The sequence below is a fragment of the Trematomus bernacchii genome, unplaced genomic scaffold (assembly GCF_902827165.1).
Source record: "Trematomus bernacchii unplaced genomic scaffold, fTreBer1.1, whole genome shotgun sequence".
NCBI classification, from domain to species: Eukaryota; Metazoa; Chordata; class Actinopteri; order Perciformes; family Nototheniidae; genus Trematomus; species Trematomus bernacchii.
The window spans coordinates 20,789,578-20,799,872 of record NW_022988043.1 but is presented as its reverse complement, the minus strand read 5'-3'; the positions used below and the strand labels follow the sequence as shown (position 1 = coordinate 20,799,872).

The 10,295-nt window shown below is 36.6% G+C and overlaps 1 protein-coding gene across 7 annotated transcripts; it reads right to left on the bottom strand.

The window, feature by feature from the left end:
* Positions 1-571: 571 nt before the first annotated feature.
* Positions 572-7,771, bottom strand: LOC117473236. 7 transcript variants are annotated; one of them, XR_004555000.1, is made up of 8 exons: positions 7,626-7,771; positions 6,573-7,008; positions 5,330-5,495; positions 2,474-2,768; positions 1,393-1,513; positions 1,230-1,297; positions 1,055-1,098; positions 572-654 (listed from the first exon to the last, which is right to left on the bottom strand). XR_004555000.1 is itself a non-coding variant. In XM_034118760.1 (5 exons), exons 2-4 carry the CDS (start codon positions 6,783-6,785, stop codon positions 2,521-2,523), a joined length of 627 nt encoding a protein of 208 aa, XP_033974651.1. In that variant the 5' UTR covers positions 6,786-7,008; positions 7,626-7,771; the 3' UTR covers positions 572-1,297; positions 2,474-2,520. The 7 variants fall into 7 exon arrangements, 2 of the variants coding, with proteins under 2 accessions (XP_033974651.1, XP_033974652.1); XR_004555002.1 differs by having other exon boundaries at positions 6,573-6,810; positions 7,626-7,765; XR_004555001.1 differs by lacking the exon at positions 1,393-1,513.
* Positions 7,772-10,295: the final 2,524 nt, after the last annotated feature.

Sequence of the window (10,295 nt, the reverse complement as noted above, 5' to 3'; positions counted from 1 at the left end):
TACAAATGTGTACTTTTGCCCTGAGATCCAGGTGGCGATCTCAGTTCGGGTACCGTATCTGTGAAGTGACAAAGCGTCACCATGACAACGTGGTGATGAGATGTGGATAACTTTCTAGATAAAGACCATCCTGATACTAGAGTTGTTGGTTTCAATAAGTGAAAAAGAAAATTCAAAGTAATCACTACCATTTTAATTTCTCAAGCATTTAAATCTGTCCCCAAAAGCTTTCAAGTGTAGTAGCAAACCCACAGTGATCCACATCAGGATCATCTTAATAGGCCTGTAATTAAATTCTATGCAAGCCTACCTCCAAAGTGTTATACTTCGAATGTTATACAAATTAGATAAGGCAGTGGATGGCAAAGTAACAGATTTCACACATGAATATGCTTAATGTAGGTTATGGTGTTCCTTTCACTGAAAATGAAATCATGTAGTATTTCAACTGTAATTTCCTGAAAAGTCAAATGCATTTTGGTGGAGGTTTTCATCTTATTTCTAATAGAAAAATATTAAATAGGACTCAAATGGAGCATATAAACAAGAGAATAAACATACAAAAACAAAATTGGAGTTCAAATAATAGATTTTATTTGTTTGCGTTATTCCAGAGAATTCTTCAACTGCCAGGAATGAGCCCACTCCTTTCCACTGAAAACAGAATGGAATAATGTTAGATACAGGTCCTTGTTTCGTCTTTCCAAAAAGCAGAAACCATGTGTGAAGCACACATCATCTTATAACTCAATTTATATCAGTAAATGTTTCATTTTCCATTTATTAACAACCACCACCATTTAGAAAAAGTGAACGTAGAAATTAAAACACATTTTCAAACAAACAAACAAAAATACATACATACATTAACAACAATGAATAAACCAATCATTTGTTCCTACACTACTTCAGCTGATTCAGAATAACAGTGAAATATATAAGAGGACTGGTGGTAGATTTGGATGTTTTGCATTTGTTAAATATCATGTGTTTGTTCTCCAACATGGGACTACATCAGATGACATGAAGCCAGGTAACTGGAAGATATATATACCATACTGGACAGGGCTCCCAATCCACCAACATTTCTGCTTCTCCCTATCAAGAGAAGAAAACAAATCTCTAATTTCGGAAAGACCAAACACATATTAAATATTTAGCAAACAATTGTGGTGGAAGTTTGTAAATCATAAAGCACACCCTATGCATTACTTGTATTCCTGTCAAACCTTTCTCATTCTTTCTCTTATTACACTCCTGATGGGGAAAGCTTCTAGGTGAGTGTGGTAGGAGCAATCTGTGAACATCAAAGCAGGTTCCACATACAGTATTAGTCATATTAGAAATAAAATAAATACAACTATGAACACTATTAGTGGCAACCAGACTTACACGATGAATAGTGATCACACTGTCATCACTGGTCAAAAGTGGAAACATCATTGAAATGGAACCAAGCTGCTCTCAGTCCTAAAATGGGATGCTTGTTTGAATGGCCATACCACTGCTGAGCCTGAGATGACAAAAGAAAATACTGCACTGCATTGCATTCTGATATCCACCTTATCAACTATGACTGTATGTATTTTTGTCTAATTAGACAATTAAAGCCCTTTGGATTTCTGGATAATGCATCAGTTATAAGTAGTCACAATATAGCATTGTTAACTCACTGAAGAAGCATTAATCATTGCGTTAACATGCACTTGCTAAAGTATCTTCATTATGGGACAGTGTCATATCTAAATGCAGTTCTTGAGTATAAAGTTGAAATATGCTGCATCACGTTTTTGCACGAGTTGCTTCGAAGTGTACCCCTATGGTCAGGGATTGCTTTAGGTAGACCACAATATTAATGATATCAACCTCTCGTACAATATATGGACATGAGCCAAATCATTTTTATATTATCGACCTACTGCCCAACGCTACAATGTGAGACCCTTTCTGTGGGTAAACATAAAACATAAAACCAAATGACATAAAATCACATTTTATTTTGTGATTTCTCAAATTTACAGTAAGCCTTCTGTTGCTTTGCATTTTTGGGTGAAAAAAGGTATAACCATATAGTAACCACATGTTGTCTGTTCAGGAATGAAAGACTGTATTTTTCTAAATGTTTAATATTTATTTATATCTGAGTACCTAAGGATATACACATACCCAAGTATCCCATTTTCCTTTCCTATTCATGAAGTTATATTTTGTTATCTAGAAATGTTTAGATTAAGCTATTGTTTTTATAATTAATTTACCTATTGGAACAATCATTATTCCCAAAAATCACTTCTAGTATTCACTGATAGGCAGTCACATGTTTCAGCACTTGTTAAGAGAAGTGCAATTAGGTGTTTTTAGATATTGTAGAAGCATGACTTGTCAACAAGTGACCTACAACCTTTTTTTAGGGAAAATCGGAAAACACTTTTGACTTTTAAAAATATAAAATCTGCAAATCTCTCCTTATTACCTGGCCCCTCCGTGGTGGTAGCCCGTGTCACATCTTCTGTAGCTTGCTCAACCTCCATATCCTGCTGGGACTGCTCCTCCTGCCCCACATCTGTGGTGGTGCACTGCTTCACGGGGGGGGGTCTTTAGCACCTCCACCTGCACGGTGCTCGTCTCCAGCACCTGGCTCTCAGTGGTCCCTGCCTCCTGCCAGTTGTTTGTTGGTTCCGATGGGTCACAGGGTGTGAGCTTCAGCGTGACTCTCTCTTCAACAGGATCTTCCTTAACCCCCTGGCCAGTGGAGTCCTGTGTCCAACCTGTGCAAGTTAAACAAATGTTGGTCTTGACTTGCTTAAGACAAAGAGGTTAACTCGTATATCTAGAAATAAGAAATACAGCGTGCTTAAGGTATGTTTCCAGAGAGGGTCAAAAATGTACTTGTCATGTCATAGGACTGTGTGCACTCAAAGCTAATAGAGTAATAGCGATATGTATCCAGTCAACCATTGATGGTTTCGTTTTTGCGATATTATTCTTCCCATTTGCGTCTACATTACATGTGATGTGACATGTCAATTTGTCGGATAACTGCTTTTTGTTTATAACCTGAGAAACATGACATTAATACAGAACTGCCAAACTGAATATGTGGTCAACTGGGATCGTCTTCATGTATTGTGCTCTTACCTCAAAACCTTCCTCCCTTTTGGGCGTTGATAAAGGAAACAGTTTAGGAACGGATTGCTAAAAGGAAATCGCTTAAGGGATGGCTCAACCCTAAAACAACATTTCCGTCATCAAACCCAACTACCTTGACATTAACAACTTTAGAACTTTCTATTTGTATACAATGAATGCGCAAGTGGTAGCACAATACCCCAAAATTGTTTTTCAAATTGAAGTAAACTCTGCTACCTATTTCCTGATAAATAACAGTTAAATGTCCATAAGTTCCCTCTGCAGAGTAAGCCATGTCTCATTAGGCTACATACTCAGTGTTTAAAAATGTATTTATTGTATGTAGTTTGCTATAAAAATAAACAGTCAAATATTCTCCATATCCCCAAATCTTTTGCAATTACTTTCAACTTTTGTAATACTAATAGATACTAAAAATAGTGACAGTTAACAGCAGAGGTGGGGACTCCAGTCACATGACTTGACTCGAGTCAGACTCGAGTCGCATATTTTGGACTTGAGACTTACTTGACTAACATTGATAAAAGACTTGACTTGGTATTCATGACTTAAGACAGATGACTCGAAAAGGACTTTACTTTTTAAAATTAAATATTTGCATTTGTTTTTGTATTGTACGGAGCCCCTAAAGGGCAATGAAAAAACAAAAAGATATGCTACTGTATCTCCACACGAGAAAGTTACCGGAGCCCCAAGTAGGAAGTGGAGCACACAGGAGACAACCAGATCTCCCTTGAAAAAGAGATCAATGATCTCAATGGGATACACCTGGATAAATAAAGGTGAAACAACCGTTTCATTGCAGACTGTTATGTTTATGTTGGGAAATGGCAGTATACATTAATTTAGATATATTTCAAACTCGGACTCTCATTCACTTCATGAAATCGCTACAGCACCAGGAGGCAGCGGGACATGTAACTCCGACTCTGAGAAGTGCAGCACCAGCGCGCAAAGAGCTGTGCCTTTTACGCAACGCCTTCACTGTGTTTACTTTCATTAGAACAGCTGAAGAGCGACCGCATGCTGCTTCGTTTTAACCACACACACACCTCGAACTGCCCGATTAATCCCTCTATTACTCGTTTTATGAAGGAGATGTCCGGTCACTAAGGCGCATGATGTGTGTGTGTTTGTGCTCTGCTCAGCTCTGTGTGTGTGTGTGTTCGGTGTGTTTGTGTATGTCCGACAACGGCATTTGTTTTCAAATGACCATGAACAGTAATTTACACACATTTGGCCAACTCCATATGTATATGTGGGTGTTCCCAAATGAAAGAAATGTGTTTAATCTTAATGTCGCACTGTCTGCACACACACACACACACACACACCATGCGCCCTGGTACATACAATATTCCGTTGCATTGGCTTTGATGCAATATTTCTTTGTGCGCAGACACAGTTAGGAAAACAATGAGACAGTGTTATATGGGAGCACCTTAGACAGACCATGGAGAAATGCTTAACATGTTGATGTAAAATATGTGTGTTGTACTCCTGTTTTCACTTTAGAGCCCTTTTAGAACTTATAATTTCAGCGCCCCACTCTGCATTGCTGTTTATGTTGAAAATCAAATCTAAACTTTTCATAACCACAATATTTTTAACTGATTTAAATGCAGAAACTGGGGTTATTCATCAGAATTTTGTATGACTTGACTTGTGACTTGATTGACCTGAGCAATGACTTGACTTGCTTGACTCTCACCACAGTGACTTGGGACTTGTAGGTTAAGACTTGAGACTTGCTCATGATTTGCACATGTAGGACTTACTCCCACCTCTGGTTAACAGGTAGAAAAGATGTGTGTTAGTTGTCTTACAAAAATATAGTTTGCCAAACCCAAATAAATGGCTCGAATGACTGCTTTCTGGCTGTATCAAAGGATAAATACTGGATCAAGTTGTTGTCTCTCACAAGATTTGGATGGATCGAAAAAGTCGCCGTAAGTTGTTACTTACTTTATTAAATGAGTTGATCCAAACTCATCCCATATAACTGTGTTGGTTATAAGGAAATGTTAAGCTCTCCAACGTTTATATTGTCAGGGAGGGGAGGAGTTGTTGACTGAACTTAAGTGTTAGGGGTGAACCATCCCTAGAAGAGTTTAACATCGATACAAAGATCTTGTGTACACAACACTTTATGTGAACTGTTATAGTGCAAAAATCTCACCTTTACAAAGGAACTCATAAGAAGTGCCTATCTTCTCAAGGTAGTCCTGGGCATAGGCGTTCAGTGTGCAGCGAGGGGTTAGTATTTCACATTTCTTTTCCTTCTTCTTGGTTTTCTTGCAAAGCAGCAGCACTGGTTTAAAGCCAATGGCATGGAGTTTCTCAAGCTGTAATGACAAAATAATATATTTACTGTTTAAAGAAATGGAAATGCAACATCAACAACAACTCAGCATATGAATTATTGAGAAAACTATAACATTACTGATAACAGCATCTAGGTGTATGCCATTCATGAACCTAGATGCTGAGTTTAGCTTTTGCAGAACCATGAATGTACCAGGAAGGGTTACACAGTAGAAGCAGAAAAATATTTTATAGACAAACACAAATAAATCAGTATCCGAGTCCCAGTTCAAACCCTGAAAATCTTAAAGTTAAAATACAATAGAAGTTTGACATTTGTAGCATATGCAAGGCAATTAGTTAGATACAAATGTGTGACCACTCAACAATTAACAGTTAACACTTAAAATGAGTATTGTACAATTAAATATTAAACACAATCCAAGTTTTAGCTTGCCACTGTTGAATGAACATAATCAACAGCGATACTGAAATTTAAATAGAATAGAATAGAATTGGAGGGATGAAACCCTCTTTAATGGTCACACATGCAGAGCACAAAGCACACCGTGACATTTGTTCTCTGCATTTAACCCATCCTAGTACCAGGAGTCTAGTACTAGGAGCAGTGGGCAGCTACTGTACAGCGCCCGGGTGCTCCGCTGTAAAACGTTCCCGTATGTTGTGGCTGCAGTCGTAAGAGTAATATAGAGTAGTAACATACAATGATGTAGTCTTATTAAGGTCTACAAATGTGTACATAACCAAGAATGGAACACAACATGGAAGTGAAGGAAGTGCTCTGTTTATTTAAACGTGAAAGTTCAATTAAAATATTGTCCCTCGGGTGTGGAAGTTAAGATAAGAGTAGTTTTAAAACTGAAAGAAAAGAGAATATTAAATAATACCTTTGCAATAATATCTGTATTCGAAGTTGATATTAAAGTGTATATTGGTTTTCTAAGATACAGACATCATTAAGAAATAAATGTATATAAAAACATTCAACTTTATCCTGGCCAATATATTGGCAAAAGGGTTATTTGTAACTTTGCAATATAATGCTTACTTTATCTCAAATTGTACCACATCTAACATACAGTAAAAATTGTACATACCAAGACAATGGCTTCATCCTTGATGGACCCAATGTTGTTGTTCTTCTTCCGCCCAGACACCCAATCCTCTCGCTTCTCATCAAACATCTTGAGCTTCTTCTCAAGGCGCTGCTTTCTCGGCTGCTCCTTAAGGCAATGTGCACAGATCTTCTGAGCACAAAATAAAATGCCCAGACAGAAGGGACATGTCTTTTTTGTAGACCCACGTGGCATGATGGAAAAAGGGATTACAGACAGACTGACAAACAGAATAACAAACACAGGTTAATATAGACAAGTACACAGAATAGATAGAAGGGTTAATAAAGAAATAGATAAAGATAATAGATATAAGAGAGCTAGATAGGGAGATAGCCTGAGTTTGCCTGTTAAAAGTGCCGTTGGTTTTATGAATGACTACGTGTAGACCAGTGTATGGGTTTGTTGGCTACAGGAGCTGCAGGAGAGAACAGAAAAAGTGAATTATGTAGTGAAAACTAGCTTTTTTAAATGCACATTGTGACCGTTTAACTACTTCAGACAGTCAGGGTGAATTCATTTACGTGTTTCCTGTTTCGTAATTATCCTTAAAACAAGGATAAGTTTGACTCAATGTTGTGTAAAGTACACGTTATGGTTTAAACAAAAAAACTTTAAAAAAGTATTAAAAAATAATACAGCTTCCGGCTTCCCGAGACACGAAAAATAGAACGGAAAAAAGACGTGGAAGACACGAACAATTCTTCCAATTGAAATGCATTACATTACATTAAAATCGTCCTTTCTGAAACGAAAAAACGTGAATTACGTGTCCCTGACCACGATTCAATAGATTAAATTACGTGACCATGTTACGAACTTCCGTGAGACTGGGTTGATCTATCAAACAAGCTACCTAGTTCGCGTTATTCATCTAACAAACGAGCTATCTATTGTTAGCTTTCCACCTAACTAACTAGCCAGTAAATGCTAGCTAGCTTGTTGGCTAGAACGGTATCATGAGAGTATCTAATAAGCTAGTTACCTTACATTATCCATTTAACAAACTAGCTATCTCTATAGCTATCCACCTACCTTACTTCCAGGGCAGACCACGTGTATACTCTTAGATGAGAGTGATTATAAAAACATTTTCGACATGCTTTTTTATATGCTCCTGCCCCACAGCCAGCAGCTCTTGTGACTCCAATATTATGTTCCTGCAATGCCGGAGCGGGCTGCAGTAGTTTCAGGACAGCATTGTTATGGAACCTAGTTGTTTTTGCAACATCGCCACCTAGGGAATTGGATGCCCACACAAGTACAACCAGCGAGTATTGAGTCTACCACACAGCGAGTCTGTTTAGACATTGTAATAAAAATAAAATGTGTTCTAATATGTTTTGCTATTGTCGAGCAAACACATAATAACATACATTGTATTGAATATATACATACACACAATGGATAGATAGTCTTTCAGTGGGGAAGTAGATTGTTATGGCTATTGTATTTAGCAGACGCTTTTATCCAAAGCGACATAACAACTTAAACCACTAAAACAACCATAATTAACACTAGAATATCAATACAAACTTAAATTTATAGAACAACAATAGTGGTGATAACAACAATAATATATGAGATTACACACTAGAACTGGGTCGTTTGGCAATAATAAAATGCATCACACAGATCTCACAGATTAAAGCACATGATTAATACTTGGGGTTAAAAACTGAGACAAGAAATTGATTTATCTGATTAGATAATAATAATAATAATAATAATAATAATAATAATAATAATAATAGATTTATTTTGTTAGCGCTTTTTCAGGTGCTTAAAGTCAAAGTCGCTTTACAGAGATAGTGAAAAGAAAAGAACAACAAATAAATATAGTTAAAGTCAAATTAAAATCAAGCAATACAAAAACAATCACACATTAAAAACCAGATTGAAGAGGTGAGTTTTTGTAAGTTGTTTTGAAGGTGGTGAGGTCAGTGCAGATGATAATAATAGTTCCTTGTATGCTAAGGGAAAACCTTTTTAATTCGTGTTGGATGAACTACCCAGTGCTGTCCGTTCCAGCGACAGCCTTTGTATTTTCAAGAAGCTTTTAAAAACTCACCTTTTAAAACATCTGTCAAATTAGTTCATATATTTGAGTCTTACTCGTACATTTAATCATATAGTTATTATTTTTGTCATCACCACTATTGCTATTAGTCAGTTTTGCTATAAAATTATATTTGTATTACTAAATACCATTAACATAATCAGCCACTTAAACTAAAGTGAATCGGAAGAACGCATGAGAGGCACAAAGTGACGTGAGAATATTAGAATAAATAAGCAGCATATAGTGAGCATATAAAATAAACTCTGTTTTAGAAGCTTTCTTAGAGAAATATTCACTCCAATCCAAATCCAATTTTTGTTAAGTGGAGAAAAGCTTTTGTTTATTCACTATTGTTCAAAGAAAGAAGGCATCATACCTCATATAGCACTTAAATTGAACAATTTAGCTATAGTATATATATATATATATATACTGCCTCCGGTATTGCAGGAACATGCTGTGTTTCAGGGATCTGTGTATGGTAAAGGGAGAATACAAAATTGACCTAATACTTTGGCAAACACACCCCAGAACCTCTTTTTTTCTTCCATGGCTGCACCTTTTATGAAACACATAGTGAAAGCTTAAAACAAGTTTAAATAATTTCAATTCATATCAAATCTTATCTTTTAATAGACTTTGTATGGAACCACAATTGGCCAATACTTGAACACTCGCTCATAGGCCCTTACAGCTGAAATACAGCATTTAGTCAAACATAAACATTGAAAAGGTTAGCTTATTCCATGGTGAGATCAGAACATCAGTTTTGGAGCTGATGCATCTGCAATACAAATATTGTGGAATCCAGAAAAGGACATCATCTTAAAAAGGAAAATCGGCTTCTGTAACTACTGACCACTTATGTTGAAAGCAGGTTGGTACATCATTGATTTATTAGTTAGTCGAACAAAGCTTCTCTTTATTGAATATCCTTGTTTTTTTTAAATATTGTATCTAATAAGTTAAAGAACCCTACTGTATGTTTTACCATAATGTTTAACAGGGTAAACAGAAACATGTCTGTGATGTAGAAGCAGTTTAGCGATTTATGGCACATATTAACCTACACCCAAGGTACAGGCACAAGGAAATGTCTAAAAAGATAATACTGCAGCAACACCTGTAGTATCAACTAGACTTCAGCCTTTGCCTATCAACCATTTAAAATCTGATGGTAACAATATTAATGATAATTAAAGCAGCAAGCAGCGATGAACTGGCCTTCGCAAGTCAACGCATGTCGGGGCACTTCCAGGATCCCTGTGGATGCAACACTGAAACACTATTGTCACTAACCGATCCGTATCAATAACCCTATCTCTTCTGTGCATGTGCGCAAATCAGCGACTTCCGGCCACCGCTAATAAACAGTAAATGTAGCTATAATAAGCAAAACATATAAAATATTAATATAGTCAGTGGTGACTCGTCATTAGGGGCAGGTGGGGCACAATAGTAGCCACTTACTGTCAGCAGAAATTAATTAAAATAATAATTCCAAAAATATGTATAAAACATATGTTAAAATATATTTTAAGATCATGTTTAGTCTTCTGATTCGTCTCTACATTGCTGTTTTAGTCTGCGTTCTTCTAATTAGTGTCTACAGTGTGCCTATTGAGCCGTGTTGAGCGATGTGG